Source organism: Artibeus jamaicensis, unplaced genomic scaffold (assembly GCF_021234435.1).
Source record: "Artibeus jamaicensis isolate MK-2021 breed Jamaican fruit bat unplaced genomic scaffold, CSHL_Jam_final contig_2259, whole genome shotgun sequence".
Classification (NCBI taxonomy): Eukaryota; Metazoa; Chordata; class Mammalia; order Chiroptera; family Phyllostomidae; genus Artibeus; species Artibeus jamaicensis.
The window spans coordinates 212672-239788 of NW_026521468.1; the positions used below are offsets into that span (position 1 = coordinate 212672).

General features: G+C 42.3%; 3 protein-coding genes across 3 annotated transcripts; all 3 read right to left on the minus strand.

The window, feature by feature from the left end:
• Nucleotides 1-3057: 3057 nt before the first annotated feature.
• KRT25 (keratin 25) lies at nucleotides 3058-9618 on the minus strand. Its single transcript, XM_037129735.2, has 8 exons — nucleotides 9190-9618; nucleotides 8767-8849; nucleotides 8219-8375; nucleotides 5860-6021; nucleotides 5650-5775; nucleotides 5083-5300; nucleotides 4659-4726; nucleotides 3058-3831 (listed from the first exon to the last, which is right to left on the minus strand). The coding sequence occupies exons 1-8, from the start codon at nucleotides 9616-9618 to the stop codon at nucleotides 3722-3724; spliced, it is 1353 nt and encodes a 450-aa protein (XP_036985630.2). The 3' UTR covers nucleotides 3058-3721.
• Nucleotides 9619-12111: 2493 nt separating this feature from the next.
• Nucleotides 12112-17351, minus strand: LOC119037561 (keratin, type I cytoskeletal 26-like). The gene is given in 8 exon segments (XM_053659108.1): nucleotides 12112-12340; nucleotides 13239-13306; nucleotides 14556-14773; nucleotides 15330-15455; nucleotides 15537-15698; nucleotides 15824-15980; nucleotides 16386-16468; nucleotides 16911-17351. Coding segments are annotated over 8 exon segments (1425 nt in total). The 3' UTR covers nucleotides 12112-12170.
• A 3849-nt stretch (nucleotides 17352-21200) lies between these two features.
• On the minus strand, nucleotides 21201-26179 carry LOC119037562 (keratin, type I cytoskeletal 27). The gene is made up of 8 exons (XM_037129792.2): nucleotides 25733-26179; nucleotides 24913-24995; nucleotides 24204-24360; nucleotides 23771-23932; nucleotides 23568-23693; nucleotides 21765-21982; nucleotides 21490-21539; nucleotides 21201-21343 (listed from the first exon to the last, which is right to left on the minus strand). Exons 1-8 carry the CDS (start codon nucleotides 26174-26176, stop codon nucleotides 21201-21203), a joined length of 1383 nt encoding a protein of 460 aa, XP_036985687.2. The 5' UTR covers nucleotides 26177-26179.
• Between the last annotated feature and the right edge of the window lie 938 nt (nucleotides 26180-27117).

The following is a 27117-nucleotide window of genomic DNA, read 5'->3' on the forward strand; positions in this document are numbered from 1 at the left end:
CTATGTTTGTCCATGTTTTAAAAACATTTTATATAAAATCAGTTTTCATGGGATAAGTTACCAGGGATGGAGTGTTTTGAAATCCTCTCCAAACTCCTAAGGTCGTATGTTGGGTGGGAAGACCACTGGGCTGGCGGTTTGCAGACTGACAGGTGCTAATTGTCAAAAAAGGACTGTAAGACAGAACTCCCTCTGAAGATGGGCTTCACCGTGAGCTACACTTGACTGCGGAGCCTGGACATCAGGGTGTGTGGCGGTCCTGAGTGTGGAGTGCTCATGCACCCTCAGGTCTCGTTCTAAGAGACGAATGTGCAGAAGCAGAGCTCTCTCCCGTCTTGGGGCCCTGCCGTGAGATCCCTTGCCCGCTGCAGGGCTAACTCATTAGGTTGATGCACAGACCCGACCAGGGATGTCAAACTCATTTCCACCAGGGGCCACATCAGCCTGGAGGTTGCTTTCAAAGGTCATTTTGGGACTGTATAAATGTAACTACTCCTTAACAGTTAAGCGAGAGCTCAGTGCTGCTGCCGGGTAGAAACAAGGTGCCGGGCTGGGTAACGCAAGGTGGAGGGCTGGATTTGGCCCATGGGGCTTGTGTTTGCTACCTGTGCCCTATACGTTCCAAAGAAAGGGCCAGCCCTTGCCCAGCTCCTGGAGATCACCCACGAGCCTTGGAACATCCTGGCTGATAAGAGTGTAACCAGAAATATAAAGGTATCAGGGTGGCATTAACATTTATATGCTAATTTAATTTTTATAATTCTTTGGAGATGCAGAGACTTCATGCCCATGGCGTGATTTATGACCTGCTGTATCAGTTTGACCTCTGAAGGGTCTGGAGACTGAGAAACGAAGGTGAGTCACATGGGTGCCCCATGCCGGTGTGAGCGACCCCCAGTAAAAACCCTGGACACCAAGGTTTGCCTCCCTGGTTGACAATACTTCCTGTGTGTCTTCACACATAACTTCTGGGATGAATACGTGCTATTTAGTACGACTTTACTGCGCAAAAACAGTGGAGTCGTACTAAATAGTGCTTGGTGGCTTCTGTACTCAGCCCCTTTTGTCTTTGGCGATTTTAATCTAACCGTTCCTGGTAATAGACCATAGCTGTGAGTATAACCTAAGGACGGCCTGGGGCCCCCAGTCCACCTCTGCAGATGACAACTTCCAAATACAGTAGCATCGCGAGGCCTGGGAGGATCGATGGCCCGCTGAAAAGCATCAGATTATAGTGCAGAAGGCTAGTGCCCAAGGTTCTGCATGCGGTTTTATAGGTAGGGATTAAAGAATCATAAAAATTAAATCAGTATATAAATGTCAAGGCTACCCTAGACAATTTTGTTTATATTTGAAAGCGACTCAATCCTGTAGATAATTAAAAAATTATAGCTGTGTCCACTCCAGGTATAAATATACCCCTGTTTTCATCAAGCAGGTAGAAGACCCTGCTGAACCAAGGCAGTCCTGCTCCTCCTCCTTTTCTGGAAATCATGCAGCTACGTCTTGCCTCACTCACTAGTTCAAGCACAGTCACCCCCTGAGCAGGGACGTGATGGCCAGGCTGGCACCGAGTCCCCGCGTGCCTGTGCGCATCAGAGGGTGGGATCAGGAGCTGTGCTCTCCATTTTCTTTGTAGACTTGCCATTTCGGCAACACCTTCATTGGAATTAGGTCATTTTGCTCCTGAGTGCTTTTTGGTTTGCTGATTTATTCAGTTCGTCGCCTAAGGCTCATGGTAAAGTAGGGGAAATTATCATCCACCTTTTGAAGGATTGATAAGATGATCTCTCTCATTCTGAGTACTAGGCGTGACTCTGGCTCAGCCTCTCTATCCCTTGGGCCTCAGTGACGTGATGGGGAAACTTGGCCTGGACTCGATTGTCTCTATGCCTCCCATGCCTTTCAAATTCTGCGATATCATGATTTTAATTTTTATAATTTTTATTGAATGTATTGGGGTGACACTGGTTAACAAAACCATAAAAGTTTCAATTGTACAACTCTAATTTTTACATTTTTATTTCTTCATCATACCAGCGACATTTACTGAGGACTTAGTAAGAACCAGGCACTTTTCAAAGTACATAGGCTGGATATTTAATCCTCACAATAACTTCCTGGAGTAGATATTATTATATTCTCCATTTTACAGGTAGGGAAATCAGGTAAGAACAGTTAGATAACTTGCCCAAGAACATACAGCCAGAAAGAGGTAGAAATTATTTTGAGTCCTGGCAGTTCACGGCCCAATCCCTGAATCACTCACTCTTCAATGCTTCCTTCTCTAACAAATTAGGTTAGAGAATCAATTTGTCTTTGTTAGTTTGATTATTATTTTTCAAAGGTTTATTTTTTATTCTCATTTGAGAGCGAGGTGAAGGCAAGGAGAGAGAGAAACCTCGATCATTTGCCATATGCCCTGACTGGGATCAAACCCACAACCCAGGCATGTGCCCCAACCAGGAATCAAACCCATGACATTTTGGTTTATGGGACAGTGCTCCAACCAACTGAGCCACACTGGCCAAGGCTGTTAGTTTGATTTTTAATGAGACGAGCCCAAGGCAGATGTCTAAGGTTGCAACCTGGCTGCTGGCTAAGGTTGCATTAGAAATAGACAGTGAAAGTAATTCAAGGATAATCATAGTGCCCTTAACAAACCCCAATTATCTTTTCTGCTTGATATTTTCAGATGGAGCTTGAAATCAAATTTTCACAGATGGATTGTAATATGGGAAATCCATCCACAGAGGACCGAGGGTCAACTAAGTCTCTAGAGGTAATGTTTGATCTGAGGAAATTATGTTTTAGTTCATTTAATTTTTTCCCGTTATTAGAGATGAATCCATTAGTGATGAGAGTTATAAACATCAGGTGCACTTTGTAATACAAGTGAGTGACTCCATTAATAGAACTTGAATTCTAAAACAGAATTTTTGTTTTAAGTCCCTTATTTTGGGAATATTGTTTAAATATATTTTCAAAAGGGAAATGATATTTAAAAATTAATCATTATAAATATCAAGTATTAATAAGTTGGCATCTACTGAGTGCTTAGTCAATAAGTATACTTCACAGTCATTTGCTTAATCTTTATAATAACCATTTGAGAGAAGTATTCTTACAATCCCCATTTTACACATGAACCTGAAATGTATACATTTATCTACTATGAAGGGAGAATAGACTTGTTATTAAGTCAGAGTATGGCAAGTCAGGGATTCAAGTGAAAGTATTTTTATTCATTCTGTATTTGTCTCATTTTGAATTTTTGGGAAAACCTCTTGAAAATTTAGATGGAAATCTCTTAAAAATTTTAAAGCTTTCATATAAATTAAAAGCTGTTGGGTGTTCAGTTACCTGTACCACAGACACAAACATTTTAAGTGTAAGACGACACCATCAGTGATAACTTGCTGAAGAAAGAAAGTTTATTGAGCACAAAGAATTGACTTTCTATAAGGTAATTATTTTCTATAAGGTAATCAAAGAATTATTTTCTACAAGGTAGTCAAATAAGCCGTCACATTTGTATGTGACATTCTTCCAGGTGAATGGGGAGATACCACTATTGATAGCTAGAGATTATATTTCAGTAACAGAAAGATGAAGAGACGGATTCTGTGTTAGACTTGCTCATTTTCTCAGGACAGATCGATGACGCCATGCCTGCTCTTCTTGGAAAGTGTTCAGCATCCACTAGCTCTTGTGTCTCAGACTAATTGCTTTGGGACTTTTCTTCCAGGGAGTGCAGCCTGGTGCTCAGTATTTTGCTGCGTTGGTCTACCTCCTCGAGAACTTTCTTAACCACTATGGGTTTGGCTGGATCTAAAAATTAAAGTTTAAAGGGAGGTTTTAGATACCTGACAAAAGATGACTAAGGTCTCAATAGCTAAAATGTGGAAGCAACAAGTATCCATTAATGATGAATAGATACAAAATATGGTATAAACATACAAGGGAATATGATTAAGCTCTAAAAAGAAAGGACATTCTGACACATGCCTTCTTGAGGACATTATGCTAAGTGAAATAACCCAGTCACAGAAAGACAGATGCTAAATGGTTCCACTTATAGGAGCTACGCAGAGTAGGGAAATTCACACAGAAAGCAGAGTGGTGGTTGCCAGGGGTGGGGAGCAGGGAACGGGGAATGGTTGTTTAACGGATGCAGGGTTTCAGTGTTTGAAGATGAAGAGAGTTCTAGGGATGGATGGTTGGGATGGTTGCACAAGAATGTGAGGGCACATAAAGCCTCCGAACTGTATGCACAAAAATGGTTAAGATGGTAAGTTTTATGTTCTGCACATTTTACCATAATGAACTTTTTAAAAAAATGGTAAGAAATTATATCAATTACGGGGACAATAGGATTTTTATATAAACTATGCAATAAACACAAATACTTAGACTCATATTTAGTGAATTTTGATTGCATGATTTGCTAAAAACATAGTGACATGTTATTCTGTTTAAAATGAGCACACATTACTAAAGGTAGCCATCTAGCACACACTGACATCTACTACAAATCTTTATCGTACCTGTTCTTATATATAATATATGAAGTGTATATTCTGGCAGTATAAAAGCAATCAAGCCGAGCATTGAAAATGAAGTAGGAACGCATAGAAATAGATTTTACTTGGAATTACCTTTGGCTTGACTTCCTGTATTTCCAGGTCCATAATCTTTGGACTTGTGGCCTCCAGACTTGCAAGCCCTGTGAACACATGTTGTTGAAACGTTACAAAGGAGTGAGTTGGAGAGGGCCCTTCAGTTCTAGACCCACTGTTCTGTTTTCTTTAGATGTTTGGTGAGAACATTTTAGTGGGTTACGCCTGCTTTAGCATCAATAGGTGATTTTTAAATTTTCATCCCATACAAAATGCAACAGGGCTTGTTGCATTTTGGCTTTGTAGGATGTTGCTAATTCATATCTTAGTAGTAGGATATCATGTTTAATGCTTAGCGTCTATGCTAATAACTGTGTTCATATCAGTTTATGCACCCTTCCCGGAGACCTAAGTTTCATGCAGATTTCAGTATATTTACTTCCTGGAAAATTATTTTTCCTACCCATCATCTCCACCGATGAGGAGGCAGTAGGTCTCGATTTCCTTCTCCAGGTGGACCTTGATGTCCAGCAGCTGCTCATACTCCAGCTTCTGGCCCTCGGTCTCGGTTCTGACCTGGTGCAGCTGCTCCTCCAGGGCCCCGATCTGAGCCTGGATCTGGGCTAGCTGCGCACAGTAGTTGCCTTCCGTCTCGGTCAAGGAGCACTCCAGGGAGTGTTTCTGAAAGGGAACGATGAAGAAACCGAGATGGATATCCACATACACAAACTTGCTTTGGCATATGACTTTCTCCTCTTGTTAACTTTGCTTACAATTGTTTTAGATTTTGCATTGACAGATGGTTAGGAAGGCTGTGATACCCTTAACATGAGCAAGTCTTTTAGGTAGAATAAACATAATGACGTTGATGTTGCAATGTTGGCTGTTCCATATAAAATCTTATTCTTCATGCTTTAATTACATAAATTAATATATGGATGTATTCTCAACATAGTTAAGAGATTGAAAACCAACTGTCACATATTTGAAACGATAACCTAGGAGACAGTAAGCAGTTGCCGCTTCCTACCGTGGCTAGGAGAGACTGAAGTTCAATTTCCAGCGTTTGGAGATTGCGCTTCATCTCAGTCAGCTCATTCCGGGCAGAGGTCGTGGCTCCCACATCCTCAGAGATCTGCTGTTGCAGCGAGGCACTCTGAAAGGTCCAAGTGGGGGAGCAAGTCTTAGTTGTGGGAACAGCGCCAAGACGCAGCAGGCTTGTTTCCGGGACAAGACTCACCTTCTCATTGAACCAGGCCTCTGCGTCCCGGCGGTTCTGCTCTGCGAGGGCTTCATACTCGGCTCGCATGTTGTTCAGCAGGACCGTGAGGTCCACCCCGGGCGCCGCGTTCATCTCCACGTTCACATTGCCCCCCGCGGCGCACTGCAGAACTTGCATTTCCTACAGGCAGGAAGCATGCAGCTCAGCTATGCTGGGACCACGTACAGAGTCTAGAAGCTTAGCTTCATAAGGGTTCTCAGCGTCCCCCTGGTTTCACCTCCCAGGCTGTGTGGTGAGCTCCCTCTACTTTTTATATTTCCTGTCTAGTGGACATAACTTTCAAATGACAGTGAACTCACTGAAAGAGGCTGTTGCATTTTTGGAGCTTTAATTGCTCCAGAAGCCTGTCTCAGGGTGAACCCAATTGCCTCTCATAAACTCCAATTCTTCAGTTGGTTTTAGTTCTGCTGCACAGAAAAGGTCTTAACTCCTTTTCCAAATGAAAGTCCTTAAAATATTTAGAATGAGTGATCCATCATCTCTTACTCTCTTCCTTGACGGCTTAAATGTCTCCACCTTCGTGGAATGGCCATTATTCTACTTTGCCACAAGCTTTGACGGGCTCTCCACTCAGCTCTGTCCTGAACATGGCGTGGCTGTGGTGGATGGGCTGAGTTTGCATAATTCCAAACAGTTGCAGTAATTATGAGTAAATAAATATTTGTTTATATATTTATATTTATAATGACAAACTTATTTATTTATCATTAGTAAAGGAAGAACATCATCTTCTAAAGAATCCTGGCTACCTATTAAGCCATTACGCTCCCACAGGACATTTATTACGAAGTCCATCATTATAGTGTCTTGATGGACTTCAGTCAAACCAATCTCCGTGAATTTTGGCTCTGCCCTGTAGTAGCGAGGTGAACTTGGGAACATTGCTTAATTTCGAGTCTCAATTTTCTTATCTGAAAATTGAGGATAAAAAAATATCCTCCTCTGTGCCATTGAAAGATGTGAAATGGTAATAAGATCAACAAAACTCCCTGCCACACAAATACTGAATAAATGCTAGTTATTATGGTCATTATCATCATTACAGAGGCTGGAATGAGTTTGGTGTATTAGTTCATATTATTCCACCCGAGGTGTGTGCCGTTGGGATGCAGTGAGTCAGTTCTAAGATTGCGGATGGCGGCCGTCACTGCCGAGACCGCGTCCAACGGAAACAATGCAGAACAGCTGCCGGCTCTGCTGCAGGGCCCTCCTCCACCCCCTGCCCCATCCTGGGCCTGGATTCGTCCTAATGGCAATAATGAGGCTTTCTTCCTCCCGGCACCAAGTCCCTCTGGTGAGTCTAGCTTTTGTTCCTCCCTGGTGGTTCCCATGCCTTCTCTGTCTCCGGGTGGGGTTTTTACTTCTGAGATTTAGGGAAAACTTCCTTAGTTCAAACAGAAGAAGAAAAAGAAAAAGATGCATGGGAGTTGGCCTGTGAGTTATTAAAAAAATTAATTGCGTTCAATACATAAAAAAATTTGTTAACTCTACCAAGGGGTCGTAGCCAGAACCCGTATATCTGTATCATTGCAGTTCTTCAGATAGTTAGGGTTACAAGATAGCCTCACAACTAACCAAGCAGCACTTTTAGCTTGATCTTCTCCCTTAAGCATTTTGCTTGACTAAAGAAGTGTTTGGCTGTTTAAAAATATCAAATTCCTTTTTAAAGAATGGAGATGGTCTCAGGAAATAGTAGTTCTGAAAACAATCTCAAAGGTGTGTCTGGTTGTAATGGCCATGTTTTCCGATTTAGAATCTCACTTCCCACGCTGACGACTTTGGACGTATGCTGTTTGTTTGGAAGTGTGATTTTTGATGTAACAGTTTAATGTCAGTCTCATTATTTTTATAGCCATACCTATGAAGAATATGTATTAATGTTAAGTGTATGTGTACTTTTTGTGTGGATGGAGAAGATGTATGAGTGTTTCAAATCTGCCACTGTTATAAGGAATTTAGAGCTAGTTTCTCTAGGCTGTTCTTAAAGTATGTATCTTTTATCTAATTAGGTGTAATCTTTTAAGTGTGCCATTTTAACTTAGCTCTAATTATCTAGCCAAACACTGCTCCTGTCATCAAGATTGGACTGGAAAACATGATTCTTTTTTTTTTTTCCCGTGGGAAATGATGAGAGAGTGAAGGTAAATCTGTACAAATACTTCATCCCTTCTAAAGACAACTCAGGCCTCATGTCTGTCTGATAATGGATCGTTAGGACCACTTTCTTGTTTAAGAAGTCAAGTACATTACCACCCGTCAGGTAGATAGAATGTGCAGGCGGTGGGATGGGGGGAAAATGTAGATGTCCAGCTCTTACCTCTTTATGGTTCTTTTTGAGGTAGGTCATCTCCTCACTCAGGGTTTCATACTGAATCTCCAGGTCTGTCCTGCACAGGGTGATTTCATCCAGAACTCTGCGCAGTCCGTTGACATCGGACTCTACACTCTGGTGAAGTGCCAGCTCATTTTCGTACCTTAAAAAGTGTGAATGATTTTCCAGCTTGTCACACGGTTGGAGTCACCAATCCGTGATCGAATACTAGAGACCTGGAATTTTGAAGTGGCAGATTTGGCCACAGGAGACATTTTCAAAGTTTATTGCACGATAGTTATTATTTTCTTTACGGTATTTCGTTGACAGAAAAAGAACGAGGGCATTCAACACTACTATAATAGCTGTTCATACTTCATAATTCACGGCAAAAGCATAAGAAAGCAGTAACATTCTGTTTACTTTAAATCCAGTGTTTTACCCTGCTGCAATAGAAGTTGGTTAATATTTAATGGAGGGATCAAAAAATAAATTCCGTGTAATGCTTCCCATTAATCTCCATGGATTCTTTCACTCTGTAAGAGTCTACTCACTTGAGTCTGAAGTCATCAGCGGTCAGCCTGGCGTTATCGATCTGGAGAACGGCATTAGCGTTGCTGGTGGTGGAAGCAATGATCTAGAAAATGGGAGTTCGATTTTTTAAAGGCAATTCATCACAATCAATAAAAAAAAACCCAAGTGTTTTTTTTTAGATTAGGAAATGGAAATAATCAAAATTAATGTAGTTACTAGATAGTGACATTTGAAACCGTGAGGTTAACCAATGGAATCTACTTAATGCTTATTTTCCAGATGCTTACATTGCTTATTTGGCAATTTTTCAATTGCTAAATTGAAATTCCTTTCAAGCAATGACAAGTAGAGATGATAAATATTTTTTAGTATTCAGTGAGGAAAGGAAAAGAGGATTTAGTAATGTAAGTTCATAGAAATGATTTTGAACTGTAATTTCTTACCTGACTTTTGAGATCATCGATTATAGGGAGGTATCTACTGTAGTCATGATCCAGCCCCCGGCAAGATCCAGGCCCAAACTTCTCATACCAGCCCTTGATCTTCTGCTCTAGGTCCGCATTGGCCTCCTCCAGAGCACGCACGTTGTCCAGGTAGGAGGCCAGGCGGTCGTTGAGGTTCTGCATGGTCACCTTCTCATTGCCCGAAAGGAGGCCGTGCTCGTTCACAGTGAAGCCAGCGCAGGAATTGCTTGCTCCTGCATTTCCTCCCAGAGAGTTGCCCCCAAAGGCACAGGAGAAGCCGCTGCCGATTCCAGGCACCCCACAAGCATTTCCAGCCCCGAAGGCGGCTCCCCCACTGGAGAGCCGGAGGGATCCTGTGGTGGGGCGGGCACAGGCCCTCCTGGAGCTGCTGGAAAGTCGAAGGGACATGGTACCCGACTAGCGCCTGGCAGAGCTGTAAGCCGGAACGGAGTGCCTTCTCCTCTCGGCTGTTGGGTTTGCCTTTTTATAGATAGTTCTCAAGTGTGTTCTGGATGGTATTCTGCCTACACAGGGTGAAACACGGCTTGCCAGCCTCAGCAAGTTAGCATAATTGGATGATTTTTCCTAATTAGTAACTAACTTTGCTGGGCTCACTTCTGTAGGAAGGCAGTTGCCCTCAGGTTGGTGGTTATCTGAGAAATGGGTCTGGGTGGAACAATTTCAGGCTCCTTATTACATTTTAAAATCGTGAGTGAGTCATTCTTCACTTCCCTCCTTAGAAGATAAAACTCATCAGTCCACCACGCCAGAAAAATCTGGCGTCATGGTTTTGGGCTCTGTAGGCTGAGGCAGATTTTGATGTTTATGGGACTTTTTCTTGTTTTCTCGTCACAGTTCTTTCCACGTGAGTAGAGAACAGACTGGAATCACGGTTTCCCCAACCTGGTCTTTGAGTGACCAGTTCTGCCCCCACACACTCCCGCGGCTGCTTCCGATGGGCAGTAACTTCCATTTTGGCTGACGTGCCTCATCTTTTGTTGACACTTATGTCTAGGATAGCTGCCTTCTCTTATCCATTTTGGTAATTAGGAACACACCCCTAATTGCTGTTGTGGGTTGTGGGAGTTTGGAAGGACGTTAACTTACTTCCTGACCCAGCAAAAGTTGAAGCAAACCCAGAAGGAAACGTTTTATCTGTTTTTACTTTCCCGCGGTGTAGCTTAAGTGAAAGTCAGTAAATTAACTGTTTACTGGGTGAGGATCCCCATATATTTATTGAAAACCCTAGATATTATGGAAATTGTTGAAAAATCTGGGAATTGGCTTATGGACAAAATTCCCACATTTATGTGATACTGTTGTGAACATGTATGTTCATTCATTCACTTATTTAACAAGTATTTACAAAACACCTATGCCAGCCATTACTCTGGGCAGCTGAGATAAGTAACACTGTGCGTTATCTCTCTTTTTGTGACTGGCTTATTTCCCTGAGCGTAATGTCTTCAACGTTGTATCGTGTGTCAGAATTTCCTTTCTTTAAAGGCTGAATAATGTTCTACGGCATGTACATAGGTTCCATATTTTGTTTATCCATTCAACAGCGGGTGGACACTTGGGTTGCCTCCACCTTTTGGCTATTGTGAAAAATGCTGATATAGACATGGCACCCACCATTTTACTCTCCACATGGAAACATTCTTGATGTAAATGAATCACGCAGTATCTAAGAGTATGGAGTAAAATGCTGAAGTTCTTTCTCACCTTCCTCTCTCTTCTATTCTCCTTACGCCCTCAGGTAACCGCAGCTTACCTACCCTTCCAGATATCTGTGCCCTTCCAGACGGTTTTCCATGTGTTTGCTTATGTACACAGCATGTAAGCCCACATATACCACAGATGAGTCATCTGTGTTTTATGTGTTCTCTAACTTGCTTTGTTCACCTTACATGCCTTAGAGCATGAGTAGGTAGGTGCCTGATGTGGTCAAAACTGCTGGTTGGACCCCCCATTTTTAACTGGGTGATAGCTACCCACAGCAAAGACTACTTTCTCCAGGATTCTTTGCAGCTAATTGTAGTCGTGTGACTAAGCTAGCCAATGTGAAGTAAGCAGAATATATGCGGTGTGTTCTAGAAACTTTATCTAAGATGAAGCTGACACAAGTCATCGTCCACCTTCTCCCACCCTGCTGCACTGAGTGTGGTGGCTGGATGTGACGGTTGGGGCTTCGTCTGGGACCCCGAAGCAGGGCCCAATTCGGGGTGTAGCAGAGTGGAAGCTAAAAGGAACTCGGGTCTCTGAGGACTCTCTGGTGCAAAACTGCCATCCCAGCCCTGAATAGCCCGCCTCTGAATTTATGTGTGTGAAAGAGATAAACTTCTATCTGTGTAAAGTCCTGTTGTGTTACTGTTACTCAGGGCCAAACCTACTGTTAAGTAACTTGATTAACTGCTGTCTTACTAGGAAACTTTCAGACTGCTTCCAACATTTTGCATGTTATTAATAATGCTGAATATGTTCACATTTTTCTTTAGGATAGATGCCTTCAATTTTTTGTCAGCTTTTTTTCATTGGACTTATTGAGGTTTAGTATATGCATAGTAAAGTTCATCTTAAACATACGGTTCTCTGAGTTTTGACAGACGCATGGTCATGTGACCCCCACCATAATCAAGATGTAGGACAGTTCGTTACCCACCCCCAAACCCCTCATATCCTTTGTCATCGACCTCTCTCACAGTCCCAGCTCCAGGAAAGTGCTGGCCAGTTTTTTACATCTATACCTCCGTCTATGCCAGAACATCAGATACATAGAACTATACTGTATACACCCCTGAGAAAGGTTACATGCAAAGAACTTGAAAAAAAGGAAGAAGAGAAAAACAAATTGTAGCCTATTTATTTTTAAGAACAGAAGTGAATCATCTCCTTGGGTTATTTAGCCCGTGGGATTTGGCAAAGGCAGGTCTTTAAAGATAACAACCCCTCTTCCCCCATTACGGTGCTTTAGAAGGTACCCGTTGCTGCATTGTAATAGTGCTTATTTTGGAGGGCTTGTCTTCAAACGAGTGGACCCTCCGTGCAAGGACATTGCTGAGTTGATTTAGTTCCTCGACCACTGTTTTAATAAGTTTCTCCTTTTGAGTCTAAAATAAAACAAATGAGACTTTAGTGTCCATTATGAATGGGGTTGAAAGGTGTTTAGTTATAATGGGTAAGCTTTTTAAAAATGATGTTTGCAAGTGTGTAGTAAATGGAGATACTGAGATACTGTGTTTGAAGTCCCTGTTGAACAGGGCCTGGGCTGTCCTTCCTGTATTTACCGCTCTTTTCGGAGCAATGGGTGTTTGAGAGCATGAATGAAACATGGACTAAAACATGTGTCAGGCAAGCACAGACCTGAAGCAAAAATGTGTCTTCTTTTAAACACTGGCTTGCCCTAGTTTTGTGGTTTAAAATAAAGCAGCTCTAATATCAAAGCATTAACACTGTAAAATTAATAGGTTCTAAGTAAAAACAGATATTGGGGGATTGGTTCCCCATTTCAGTAATTTCATAATTGGACCAGATCTGTTTGCACAAGAATATGAAATACAAACATTAAGAACTGGCATGATGAGTTTCCCTTACCCCTTCCCTCACTAGACCTAAACTTAAAGATGACCTTATTATTGTGTTTCGCCAGGTACACAAAATGTGTACTTTTTGCCAAAATTTTTGAGGGAAAAACAAAGGTGCGCATTTTACATGGGTGGTACCTGAAATACCTTGCATTTGTTCTTGTGTTTTGTAATTATTTGTTACATAAAATTTCTTGTATCATTATAGTTCAAAAATACACACTAAAGTTCCTTTATAATATAAAAAACAAGTATCTAAATATAAATAAATACAAAACTGAATTAAAAAATTAGAACGAAAGATTTTTTTCCCCCTGAAAGTTGGGGCCCAAAACATGGGTGTGCATTATACACAGCAAAATACGGTAGCTTCCAAATAAGTGACTTATTGAAAACAATCGCTGAAGTTTGAAAGAGTTACAGCAAGGAAAAGCCCTTCTGTACCTTTGACTTGATTTTCGGAATTTATGGGCTCGCACCCTTTTGATTTGCCACATGTAGACTTGTTTTTTCTGTGAAGAGAAAATTAGTGCATGTTTTTCCATTAGGGAGCTCATAAATGACACTGAATTGGGAATAAAAGTTTTGAAGTTCTAGTTTCAATGAGGTTCAAATTCTTATGTTTAACAGATGTTAGTGAGCTTTTCATGACTTCAGTATAGTGACAGAAGAGATTAAATGGGTGTTTATCATAAAAAAATGATCTCTCATCTCAGCGTTACTGGGACTCCAGGTCCTCATGCTGACTTTTCAGTCCGTCCCCTGGCCAATGGGCATGTCTGACGTGCCAACTGTGCAGAAGGCTCTGGACGATGCGTTGCACAAAATACAGAGCCAATATGCAAGCAGTTTACACTGTTGAAAATAAAACCAAGCATCGGCTTGTTAAAAGTTTCCTTTACTGCAGCATGGAAGGTGTGTAAGAGAAGTGAAAAATGAATGGCGTGATGAGCACTTTGAGGGACGCAGCGGTCACTGCTGGGTTCCTATGAGAATCTGCTGTCGGGCTGACGCTAGTCTTAGAAGACGCATAAGATGCTATCAAGTCGTGGTGTGACCATGGACGAGCATTTGGTAACAGCCACTGATTACTGCGTGCCTTCTGCGTGCAAGCCACAGTGTCACAAGCCCTTTTCCTGCATAGTGAGGCACTGTTGCTAAAAGCATTTCAGAGTATGATTCCGGTGTTATCATAGTTTTCCCAATAAAAATACTGGGCTTTGAAGAGCTTAAGCAATGTGCTTAGATTCACTCAGCGGTGCCATCTGGACCCAGGTTTGCGATTTTAGGGTTGTTGCCGTTGGCTATCAAGCTACTGCTGCCTTTGCCAAAGAAATCTTCTGTGTCCTCATCGCTCACCTTTCAAGTGAAGATGTAACAGCCCACTCAATACGGGTGCATGTCGGGTGACTAACTGAGTAATAAAAAAATAGTGGGCCACTGTGAGACACGTGCTTCAACACTAAGTCACAGACAGCAACTTCCCCCCGGATTGGAGTAGAGGAATTGGTCAATGTTCTGTATGTAAACGTTCTACACATGACTGTAGATACAAATATTTTACATACTTAGACACTTTGTTTTGCTGCCTGTTTTTGTTTCACTTGGATGCAATAATAAATTTCCGAGGCCACAGGGTATGAGCTGCAGAGCAGGACATTCTAAGGTACAATACCAGGGTACACGCAGACTGAGAAAGCCTAGCTGGTGTGAGGTTAATTTTTTAACTACTAAATTAATTTTTCACAAGGTAATATTTACCTTCCTTCTCCATCTATTAATGTGCAGTAAGTTTCGATTTCTTTCTCTAAAATTATTTTGACATCTAGAAGCTGTTCATACTCCAGCTTTTGGCCTGCTGTTTCCATTCGGAGCTGTTGGAGCTGCTTCTCCATCGCCCCGATTTGATCCTGGATTTGCTGGAGCTGAAGGCAGTAAGAACCTTCGGTCTCTGCCCAGGAGCATTCGTAGGAATGTTTCTGAAAGAAGAAGGCAAGGCTTACCTGTGGAACCCATAAATAACACAGTTCCATTTTAAACCTTCTCAAGGTGGAAAGGGATTTGTATGCAATCAAAACCATCATTAACAAAGTAAAGCCCTGGCTGGTGTAGCTCAGTGGATTGAGCATGGGCCTGAGAACCAAAGGATCGCAGTTTGATTCCCAGTCAGGGCACGTGCCTGGGTTGCAGGCCAGTTCCCAGCAGGGGATGCATGAGAGGCAACCATACATTGCTATTTCTCTCCCTCTCTCCTTCCCTTCCTCTCTAAAGATAAATAAATAAAATCTTTAAAAAAAAAACCAAAGTAAAAAATTATTTTCTTTTCACTGAAAAAAATTTCTTTTTAAAAAATTTTGGGGGTTGATGAGTTAGAAATAATGTTTATGGACAAAATTCTTGATATTTAATATATCCATATATTAAATATATCTTACATTTTCAGTTATGTACTCTTTGTTGTCAAGTTGGTTACATATATGTATTTACTTGCCCGTACACACACAGATACTCAAATCACTGGTGATTCCTACACACCGTGGCCCTGAGGGACTGAAGTTCTATTTCCAAGGTCTGCAGGTCGCGTTTCAGTTCCGTCAGCTCATTTCTGGCCACTGTGGCTGCTCCCGCATCATCAGAAATTTGCTGTTGCAGCGAAGCGCTCTGCGGCATAATTGTCAGAAGAGTTAGTGACCAGTCTACCGAACAAACAAGCCCTTGGTGTGTGATTTGCCGCAGACGTACCTTCTCGTTAAACCAGGCCTCGGCCTCTTGGTGGTTCTGCTCGGCCAAGTCCTCATACTCGGCCCTCATGTTGTTCAACAGAACTGTTAGGTCCACTCCAGGGGCCGCGTTCATTTCCACATGCACGTTCCCCCCTGGCGAACACTGCAGGACTTCCATTTCCTGGAAAAGGGATCAGGGCTGATATTCAAACTAGACGTTTAAGAATCGTACTCTGCTGTGAAATGAACAGTGAACTTGAACAAGGAAATCTGATGCTATTCAAAGCCACCCTGCTGCATTCTTACCTCCTCGTGACTTTTTTTCAGGTATGTCAACTCCTCGCTGAGTGTCTCACACTGAATCTCCAGGTTGGTGGTACAAAGCGTCAGCTCATGCATCACTCTGTGCAGCCCACTGATGTCCGTCTCAATGCTCTGGTGCAGGGCAAGCTCGTTTTCATACCTGACAGGTAATTAAAGAGCTAGAGAATTGTAATCACAGGCAGCTGCAGGGACACCTCCTTCTGACATTTCATGTACCGGAAAACATGATGTCTGTACACGCTTCGGAAGCTGGTCGCGATGGCAAAGTGATGCATCCCTGTGGAAGACCTACTGGTCTATGAATATTATTTTGGAGGAGTTGTTTTGCAGACTTAATTTTTGTCATCCCAATATGTTTAACCATTGAATAAAAACATTCCCTAAAATGTATGATAGCTCTTCTTACAAGGACAGATTTAACTTCTTCAGTGATCTAGCCTGACTTTATAAAAACATGTCGGTTTTATAAGCACAAGATATGTTTTTTTACTCCAACTGTAGTATCTCTACCTTTATTATAATTAATGTCTTTATTTTTACCTACTTCAGCCTGAAGTCATCAGTGGTCAGTCTGGCATTTTCATTTTGTAGAACAATGCTGGCGTTATAGGTGATCACAGAAATAATCTAAATAGGGTAGATTGTGCAAAATGTTACGTTCCAAAAGTCAAGGAAGACTCCATATTTAAGTGTGACTTTTATTTTCTTATCAAGCATCTATTTTAGTATAATCTTTTCCTACATTAAAGGAATTTGGATTTTCTTCTGATGATAAATGTCTAGAACTTAAAAGCCAAAGTATAAGTTTTATAATCATGGATACTTTTGTTATTCTTTATTAAAAACTATGAGCTAAATATAAGATCAGCAAAGTGATTATATTTATTTTAAAACTATATGTTTCATTAATTCCATGAATTTTTATTATAAGGCACAGTCCCAAGCACTAAGCACACAGAGTGAGCAAGTTCTACATTATACACTTACTAAGCACATTTAATATTTTATCTTTTTTAAGTTATGGACACCCCAAATTTATAATAAACGTATGCACAGCCGTATTTCTTACCTGCCTCTTAAGCTCTTCAATGACTGAGGAGTATCTACTGTAGTCACAATCCAGGCCCGGGAAAGAACCAGGCCCGTATCTCTCACACCAGTCCCTGATTTTCTGCTCGAGGTCTGTGTTTGCTTCCTCCAGAGCTCGCACATGGTCCAGGTAGGAGGCCAGGCGGTCATTGAGGTTCTGCATGGTCACCTTTCCGTTCCCACAGAGGAGGCCATGCTCATCTGCAAGAAAACCAGCACAGATCCCACTTCCCAACCCTCCACCACCGCCATAGAAACCTCCTCCAGAGCAAGCGCTCCCGAGAGTACAGGAGAAGCTGCCTCCGGCCACCGACCCGCCGCACCCACTCCCAGCCCCGGGGCCTGCTCCGCCACCTGACCACCAACCGCAGCCAGCTCGAGGGCAGACCTGCCTGGACCCCCCAGAGAGGCGAAAGGACATGGCGACAGCACAGGTGAGCGACCCTTTCTCAGACAGGAGCCAAGCCAAAGTACCCTGCCCACAGTACTTAGTGCCATTGGCCTTTTATAGGATTCAGCAAGTCATTTCAGTCTTAACTATGCGATTTATAAGAAAACGTTACTCACCCCTAATTGTTGTTTTCCGGAACTGGGTGATTTTCAGTACTGTCTGGTCTAGGGTAGGGAAGCGCCCAAGGATATCTCTGCACGCGGGCCAGGCGGAGTAACGCTGAATCACAGTTTCAAAGGCTAAACTTAAATCTGAGTAAAAAAAATACAGCGTTTTGACCTCCGGAATAGATTCTAGTTTTTTTTTTCCCCTTTATAACAAAAAATTAGTAAGTCGAACAAGAAATGTCTACTGCTTTTGTCCTGCAAATGCTTATGGAGTATCTGTTATTGATGCTTTATTATTTTCTTTCTTATTAAAATCAGATATTCTCAATATATAGTGGTCTTTTGGGAGTGGGTTTTATTTTCATTGATTTTTTTTAAAAATCAAAAACGGAAATAATAGAAGTCCTACAGTACTTTGCTTATCAATTTAACTAAAATCAATGACTATGTGGCCTCCACAGAAAGTCACTTGCATTGAAGTTTCTCGGTTGAGTCCAAGAGCACAGTGTCCATTCAACTAACTTCTGAGTCTCCAAATTGTTCATTTCTCTGCCTTAACATGTTGTTTAGTGCCTTTTAGTTGAAATTTATGTATATAACGCATTAAGAACTATTCTGAGAAGTGATTATCAAGGTCCATATTGATGAATTAAACATTAAGACGGAGAGGGGTGTTTTCATGATGTACTTGAGTCTTCGGTCCTCTAAATAGGCTGGTGGTCATGGATAAGCAGACTTTTTATTCTCTGGCCTTGATGCCCACGGGAAGTCCACCTGCCTGCTTGGGCTCCATCTCCTTATTGGGCAAATGAGAAGCAATAATGTTGAACAGTGGCGAACGAATGTTGAACTGTTCCAATAATTAATGACTATAAAACAGTGTGAAGGGCACAAACATTTTACAAATGTTAATTACTTAAATTATTATAATGAAGTGGCCATGTCAGAAAGGTCAGGTCTCTGTTGTTTATAATGGTACAGACTGATTGCTTGGCTGATGATGGGTTTGGGTAGTTTTGAAAGGGTCATTTTTTTCCGAATGCAATTTTTCAAGGTGGTGGCTTTTGACTAGTTTGGAAAACCTCCAACATGATTACCCCTAAAATCTATGGGATATTGGGTGAGGTCCGGAGTGCATAGATTTTTTTTCCACCAAAATATTTTAAGATAATTAATATAAAACTGTAATTCAGACCACTCGCACAAGTTTAGAATAATGTGTGATGAGTTAGGAGATGTGGCTCAGATTCAGACACTTGTTACTGATTTTATTGTGACTTGGTCAACATTTTACTCTTTTGCTTGTTTCTCACAAATAAAACTATGAAGACAGACTATGTTGTTAGTGTCACAGTTTGTAACTCTTGAGTTTCTTGGAGAAGAGGTATTACAAGACTGCCAAGTATTATTAACATCAACAACTGATCTCTAGATATTTAAAAAATAATAATTAACTTGTAATCTTTTGTGAAATATTATTAGAACCATTCTGGAGATGAGTAGACTCTGAAGCTAAGTAGCAACACAGATCACAAAGTAGTTTTATATCGGGGCAGGACTGGCGTGCCTAATGCTTAATTCCTCGAAGTACTGTCATCTATTTTTCATAAGGGCAAGTCTCTTGAGTGTTTTAATCATAAATTTCCTCTAAACGAATAATTACTACAAAAGTTTAGCTTTAGTCCTCTCTGGAAGAGGGAGATAAACTTGACAAGTTTTCTAGGCTATTTCTACCCATATATTTTGTCTCTGAGAGTGGTTATTTTATTCATGATATAAGTATTCTGGCAATTGTCCGGGGAGGCCAGCAGAGTCTACCAGGCCCGAACAGACCAAGATTTGATCTTGTGAAGGGAGGGCTCTGTACTGGTCAGATGTGAGAGGGAAAAATGACCCTCGTCCCAGAGCCATGTAACTCAGTCTGTCCCAGCTTCTGCTGAGCCCAAACTCAGAAGGACGGGGCCTCCAGGAGTTAGGAGGGTGGGGCCAGTAGATTTTCTGTGAGGGGAAGCATCAGTCAGGGTTGGTAGAAGGAGGGGAGGAGTGGTCCCAGCCCCAGAGCCACGCAACTCGATCACTGACACCCAAGAGTCTTCCCCGACCTCTAAATCCCTGCCCCCAGGCAGCTGAATCCTCAGTAGGTATGAGCTCTGTAGGGTGGGGTGACAGGGCATCCAGAGTGTGGGGCCACTGCACTCCCCCAGGATGATGCCACAGGGGAGCGCTGCACCCGGGAAAGATGGCATCTTAGGTGTGGGAGAGGGACTCAGCACAGGGATAGCAGTGGCTGTCCCTTCAGCTTTCTCCCCAGAGCCACAAACCAGTCCCTCCTACCTTGACTCTAGTGCATGCCTCTGTCCCTCCACTTGGAGCCCAGGGTGAGTGGCTGTGAATGAGATTTTGTGTGTTGGCCCTTTAAGAGGGCGCCTGTGTCTTCTAGCAGACTCAGGCCTCTCCCTGTTGGACAGAATTCCTACTGATTTTCATAGCCAGATGTTATATAGGCATCTCTTCCCAGCTCTGGTGCTCTGGGCTGGGGAACCTAGCCTGGGGTTGAGACCCCACGCTCCTGAGGGGAGACCTTCGTAGCTGGGATATCCCTCTGGGATCTCAGTTGATGCCTGTGGGCGGGGCCAAGTCCTTTTTGTGTTTCTGCTCTTCCTACCAGTCTCGATGTGGCTTCTGCTGTAAATCCTTGCTTATAAGACTTCTGTTCAGCTAGCCTTTGGTCGGTTATTTAGGTTGATTGTTCCATATTTTAGTTGTCATTCCAGTTTTGTCCTAAGAGGAGGTGGGTGTAGCTACTCCACCACCATCTCGGATGTCCCAATCTTTCTTCTTTCTTAATGCAGACAGGTATCACCATAAAGTGCCCTTTTAATGCAGCTTTTGCTGCATCCCATAAGTCTTGGTATAGGGAATTCTCATTTACATTTGTCTCAGTATATTTTTCTACTTCCCTTTTGATTTCTTTGACCTATTAAGTTGTTCAGGAGTGTGTTGTTAAATTTCTACATATTTTTGAATCTTCCAACTTTTGTCCTATTATTGATTTCTAGTTTTATACTATTATGGTAAAAAAAAAGATACTTGTTATAATATCAGTCTTCTTAAATTTAAGACTTGTTTTGTGGCCTAATATTGTGGAATTGGTCACTTGCCCTATCTAGTCCCCACAGCTTTCTCTTTTCCTTTCTACCTTCAAATATCACCATTTATAGTTTTTTTTCTCTATTTGTAGGATGTTTCTGATTCTGCAATTCCTTATTTTCACTTCTATGAGCATGTTGCACTTAGGGATTAGATTTTACTAACTGTTCTATTCTCATTACCAGTACTTAGTGTGTGTGTAATAAGTATTTAGAGGAGGAGAAATTTAAAATTTCACAGAAATGTGAAAATGACTCCAGCTAGTTTGTCTGCTAAATTTACTCATAACTAGTGAAGGCCATGGAATTAAACAGAATATATTAAAAACAGAATTCAGCTCTAGTTTGGGTTGACAATGTAAAGATAGACCAAAACCAGTGAAGATGACTTGCAACAGGAAGAACTTTTATTGAAACACCACCACAGAGAGAGCCCCCCTCCCACAGTTACTATTCTAAAAATAGTTTGTCTTAATTCACTGGAAGAAAAGCAGAAAAATAAGAGGGCCCTTAGGAATCTAGCTTCAGTTTGGTATTTTAACTTAAGGCCATTCTTTGGGGGTTCAGGAAGGCATCCTCTGTTCGTTCTTCATGTTGTTGACCTTGGTGGATTTCTCTTCCACGGTCTGAACTCTGGATGAGAGAACTTTACCACGAGGATCTATTTCTTCAACGATTGTTTTAACCACAGCGCCTTTAGATGAATCTAAAGGGACACATATGAACTGTTAGATTTATCAAATTCATAAAGGGGAAATAATTAACTCATCATTTGAATCATACAAATATAATACTAACTCATAATTTGAAGCATGCAAACATTCAGTAATGCTCAACACTGGTTTTGTTTACCTTTTGTCTCATTTCCCGCTCCTTTGTATCCTTTTGATTTAACACAAGAGCTATAAAAATATAAAAATATGGAGAGCTTTTGTTAATTATTTCACTCTGTGTTGTGCTGAGGAAACTGAAAAATATTGATTTAAGGTGGGAGAGTCTTGGATTCTTAAATAACACTGGAAGGGGTTTAGGCACATGTGATGTAGGTCATACATACTTTGTACTTGATTTCAAAAAAATCTTAAATAAGCTTAAAAAATAGTTCCCTCAATGGAAGCAGTACTGACCCATCTTCTCCATCTATCAGGCGGCAGTAGGTCTCGATTTCCTTCTCCAGGTGGACCTTGATGTCCAGCAGCTGCTCGTACTCCAGCTTCTGGCCCTCGGTCTCGGTTCTGACCTGGTGCAGCTGCTCCTCCAGGGCCCCGATCTGAGCCTGGATCTGGGCCAGCTGCGCACAGTAGTTGCCTTCCGTCTCGGTCAAGGAGCACTCCAGGGAGTGTTTCTGAGGATCAGTAAGACAGTTGAGTAGAAAATATCAGTGTCATTTTAGCGTCAGGCAAAGCACATAGATATTTAAGAGAGTGATTTGTACAGAATACAAATAACACTTACCAAAAAGATTCTACTGGTCCAATATTAACTGTTGCCTTTATTATATGTCACAGTATTTTTTGAGAATAACACAGTTGGTGGAGAATGTTACTCATGTGCCCAGGAGTATTAGCAAAGATGACGTGGTTTCCTCATAGGGCACAGTGTGAGCATAGCTCCCGCCCCCTGTACAGCCTGTGCTTGTTGAGTCTGACACGGTTTGCCATTTCCCCCCAGAATAAAAGTCCCCCTCAACTTTGCTACTTTATTTCTAATCATGTGACGGCCTTGTCTCATGAGGAACGTAGCTCTTCTATTAAAATAATCCTGTGGTGAACTGCATATTTTGCAGAAGTAGAGTGACCCAAAGAAAAGAATGACCTTTTTCCACCTTCAATCATTTGATTCATTGTGAACCCACATGGAATGTAGGGTCTGCCCCACAGAGAGATGGTTGCTATGGTCTTACATGGAATGAAGGTAAAAGCATCTCACCCTTTCATCTGCAGTAATTTTTACATAAAGTCCTACTTTGATATACACCCATAACCTTTGTTCTGGTGCATAAATCTGGAGGTTTACTAGCAGCGTGAAACAAGTCTAGACTGGGGAGTTAGAAAATTTGGAGAGAAGTTATGGCTTTGTATCCAACTGTGGGACTCTGGGAAAACCGTCTTGTTTCTTTGAATCTCAGGTTCTCCTTTTGGAATTAAGGACCTGAATGGTAGAGTCTGCCCTGCCCAAGCCCCAGGGCTATGGCAGACTCGTGTGGGTGAAAATGTTGGGCAAACCCTTAATAAATAAGGTCATTACTATCATCATGCGTGTTCGGCTTTGTAGGCAACCTTCAGACCTCTGCTCTGCTTCCTGTGTATGCCACTTAAAAAGGACCTTCTAAATGACCTTAATGAAGTAGCCAGAAAGAGTGCACTAGGTGAAGAAGCTGGGAGGGGTACAAGCGTGTTTTTGCACTCCATGGGCTGCTTTCTGATCTTTTGACTTGGGAGAGAAGATTCAGGATAAAAACTTCCTTGTTGGACTATCTTAAAATAATTATATCTGGCCCTGGCTGGTGTAGCTCAGTGGATCGAGTGCTGGCCTGCGAACCAGAGGATTGTGGTTTGATTCCCAGTCAGGGCACATGCAGGGGGTGCAGGCTAGTTCCTGGCAGGGGACACACGAGAGGCAACCACACATTGATATTTCTCTCTTTTTCTCCTTCCTTTCCCCTCTAAAGATAAATAAATAAAAATTTAAAAATTTTAGAAAAAAAATTGTATTTGTTAATTTCTAATGTTTCACAATAATTGGCATCTAAGTGTAATTTTAAGGCAAAGAGAATTCTATTGTGCAAAATGCAAGTGTGTCTTATCTCAGACCTGGTAATTAATGGGTAAAAATGAAAGTGAGGACTATCCTATGGAAGAAAACTCTCTTCGAATTTTTTCTCAACTTCTAAAGCAATTTTTTAAGATTAAAATAAACCTTGTACTTACTGTTGCTAAGAGGGACTGAAGTTCAATCTCCAGGGTTTGCAGAGTACGTTTCATCTCAGTAAGTTCATTGCGAGCTGAGGTGTTGGCTCCAGCATCGTCGGAGATCTGCTGTTGCAGCGTGGCGCTCTGAAACGTCGGGGGTCGTGTTAGGGCCGCGCTTGGTCAGCACGCAGGGCCCAGGAAGCGCGCTAGCGCCGTCTCACCTTCTCGTTGAACCAGGCCTCCGCGTCCCGGCGGTTCTGCTCCGCCAGGGCTTCGTACTCCGCCCGCATGTTGTTCAGCAGGACCGTGAGGTCCACCCCAGGCGCCGCGTTCATCTCCACGTTCACGTTGCCCCCTGCAGCGCACTGCAGAGCCTTCATCTCCTGAAAAAGAAAAATGTGTTTATAGCCATGTTAGGATCTGAATATTTTTAAAGGAGCCGGACAGATGTGATCCATATGGTGGATCTTTTTAGAAACTTTTTCTTTTGAGGGAGGTGAGCAGAGACATTTAAAACAACCTAAGCCAGATGGAGAAATTGACAAGTTCCTTCTGGAAACTGATTTCAGACATCCCACGTGTCATCTGAAATTCATTTTTAAAAACTGGGGGGAAGGCAGACAGACTGTGAGGTCGGGGGAGGTCGGCACCCACCTCCTGGTGATTCTTCTTGAGGTAAGCCAGCTCCTCGCTCAGAGTTTCCAGCTGGATCTCCAGGTCGGTCCGGCACAGCGTCAGCTCATCCAGGACTCTGCGCAGACTGTTGATGTCTGCGTCCACGCTCTGATGAAGGGCCTGCTCATTTTCAAACCTTGGAAAAGATTTGAAAGTGTTAGCACATTAATCACATCACTTTTCAGTGATAAAACTCAAACCAAACTTTGAGGTCAAATTGTTTCAGGGGTGTCCAGCCTTTTTGAGTCTCTGGGCCACACATTAAATACACTGTGACATGTAATCACACACACACGAAAAATCTCACAATGTTTTAAGAAAATTTATTTTTTTGTGTTGGGTGGCATTCACAGCCATCCTGGGCTGTGTGCAGCCAGTGGGCCACGGGTTGGACACCCTTGGAAATATACTCAGAACTTCAGTTAGATTTCCCATCATGCAGTGACTTAATTTTTCTGAAGCAAGAGAGTGGAAACAGTCAAAATTCTCTTTCAAATGATCTTGCCATTCATTTGTGTCAGCCCCCAAATTTCCTGTGTAAAATATACAATTTAGCTAGTCATTCTAGTATACACTTTGTTTAAAACAAATAGAAATGCAGAATTGTGCCAACTTCAAATAGCTTAAATAAAAGAGTGAAATGCTTAGCTCTAACTTCTTTTTTTAGCTTCTCTTCAGCTCTACTTACTTGAGTCTGAAGTCATCAGCCGTTAGTTTCGCGTTGTCATTTTGCAGGACAACACTGGCATTGCTTGTAGTTGCAGAGATTATCTGATAAATGGAGGGCAGTGAAGCGTGAGGGAGTGGTTTTTGAAAGTTCAAATTTCCTTGCAAAAAAGTAACCTATGAAGTAATAGTAATATTTCTGGCATTCTGTCTCCAGTAATAAGGTAATTCTTTTGAAAATGGGAAATTAAAGTATGGCCTCTTCTATTCTCCACTCCATCCATTAAAAACAAACAAAACAAAACAAAACAAAACAAAACAAAACAAAACAAAACAAAAAAACCTTTTTCTATGGAAAAACTTACAGATAGCTGGAGACTGTTGGGCAGATTTTGATATTTTAATATTATTAAAAGCATAAACATGCATGCCTTGTACCAGGTGCCAGATGTGACGTGTTCAAAGATTAGAATTTTAATATGAACTATTTTTAGTATCAATAATGAAGGACCTAGCCCTGGCTGGTGTAGCTCAGTGGATTGAGTGTGGGCCTGCAAACCAAACAACCAAGGTTAGATTCCCAGTCAGGGCACATGCCTGGGTTGCAGGCCAGTTCCCAGCAGGACGCTCGAGAGGCAACTAACTGATGTTTCTCTTCCTCTCTCCTTCCCTTCCCCTCTAAAGATAAATAATAAAATCTTTTAAGAAAATAATGAAGGACTGAAAGTTAGAAGCTGAGAGCAAAGCCCTGCTTGCGGTGTGTGACCGCTTAGGCGTTTGCGTGTGTGCCTGTGGCTAAGTACGCTCGCTGGTCATGAACTTCAAGGCATCGTGTTTCTTACCTGGTTCTTCAGGTCGTCAATTATTGGGAAGTATCTGCTATAATCATGATCAAGACCGCGGCAAGAGCCAGGCCCAAATTTCTCATACCACCCTTTGATCTTCTGCTCCAAGTCCGCATTGGCCTCCTCTAGGGCCCGCACGTTGTCCAGGTAGGAGGCCAAACGGTCATTGAGGTTCTGCATGGTCACCTTCTCATTGCCGGAGAGGAGTCCGTGCTCATTCCCTGTGAAGGCCCCGCAGAAGGCACTCCCCCCGCCAAGCCCTGCCCCATAGCCCCCTGCAGAGGAGTTGCCCCCAAAGGCACAAGAAAAGCCACTTCCAGTGCCCGGCACACCGCATGTGTTTCCGGCCCCGAAGCCAGCCCCGGCCCCAGACAACCGCACAGAGCCCACGCCCCCGCAGGAGCTTAGGCGTCTGGATGCAGAAGAGAAGCGCAGAGACATGGTGTTCGGACAGGAGAGCCGGGGCCTGGAAGGAAGCTTTGATGGCGAATGTCTGGCTCAGACAGGCCAGCGTGTCTTTATATACACATTCTCCGGGTGTCTCTCTGTGAACCCTGCTACCCATAGCCAGCTCATCGTGAATTATTCATAATGGGGTGATGTTTTTCTAATGAATGACTTTACCCTGCCGTGTCCATTTCTGTAGGCGGATAGTTACCTCGGGGTTATCTGTTATCTCTGAAATGGGACAGGGAGGAGTATTATCAACATTATTATAGTGGTGCATTTCAAATGTGGTGTGAGTAAGGCTTCCTGTCTTCCAGGCGTCAGGAGTATAAACTTCTTGTAAGGATAAAAAAGCGTGATAGACAAACTTCTCTTTCTTTTGATTCCACCAACAACACTGCATTTTCCACCAGCAAGCGAGTATCATAGTTATGGTTCTCTCTGGATGATATGATTTCTCTTTCAGATCTGTTGAAAATAATTTTAAGATCATGGTCTCACAGTGCCAGGGGGAGGAGGCCAAGTCTTCAATGAGAATTAAAAAATTAAATGGACTCTTCTTTGGTCCCCATCCCCCCCCCCCCCAAGTTACCTTTTCATCTCTACTGGTTTTCTGTCTAAACTGTGCTGCTAACCCGGTTAAGTGAAGACATTGGTCAGCCCGTCTGGGCCTCAGTTTCTACTTCTGTGGCGTGAACTAGACCATGGCCTGTGTGTTCTCTTCTTTTCTAGATTTCTTGGATTTTTACATTTCTTCCTTGCATTATTTCTAGAAAAATTTCTGTGTTCACCTCCTCCATTTTTCACCCCTGACTCACTGCTGAATTTTGGTCCCTCCACTTTATGAAATTAATGTCTCCAAGATTGCTAATTACCCCACTTCTCTATCCGGTCATCATTTCTCACATTTGTTCTCCTATGCCCTCGTGGACACA

What these genes read in the sequence shown, in the direction of transcription:
- KRT25 (XM_037129735.2), bottom strand. Translation starts at nt 9,618, where the DNA reads ATGTCCCTTCGACTTTCCAGCAGCTCCAGGAGGGCCTGTGCCCGCCCC. An exon ending in TCGATGATCTCAAAAGTCAG is followed by an intron (nt 8,850 to 9,189) that starts GTAAGAAATTAC and finishes CCCATTTTCTAG; the next exon opens with ATCATTGCTTCCACCACCAG. An exon ending in GCTGATGACTTCAGACTCAA is followed by an intron (nt 8,376 to 8,766) that starts GTGAGTAGACTC and finishes ACACTTTTTAAG; the next exon opens with GTACGAAAATGAGCTGGCAC.
- LOC119037562 (XM_037129792.2), bottom strand. Translation starts at nt 26,176, where the DNA reads ATGTCTCTGCGCTTCTCTTCTGCATCCAGACGCCTAAGCTCCTGCGGG. An exon ending in TTGACGACCTGAAGAACCAG is followed by an intron (nt 24,996 to 25,732) that starts GTAAGAAACACG and finishes TCCATTTATCAG; the next exon opens with ATAATCTCTGCAACTACAAG. An exon ending in TCAAGAAGAATCACCAGGAG is followed by an intron (nt 23,933 to 24,203) that starts GTGGGTGCCGAC and finishes TTTCTTTTTCAG; the next exon opens with GAGATGAAGGCTCTGCAGTG.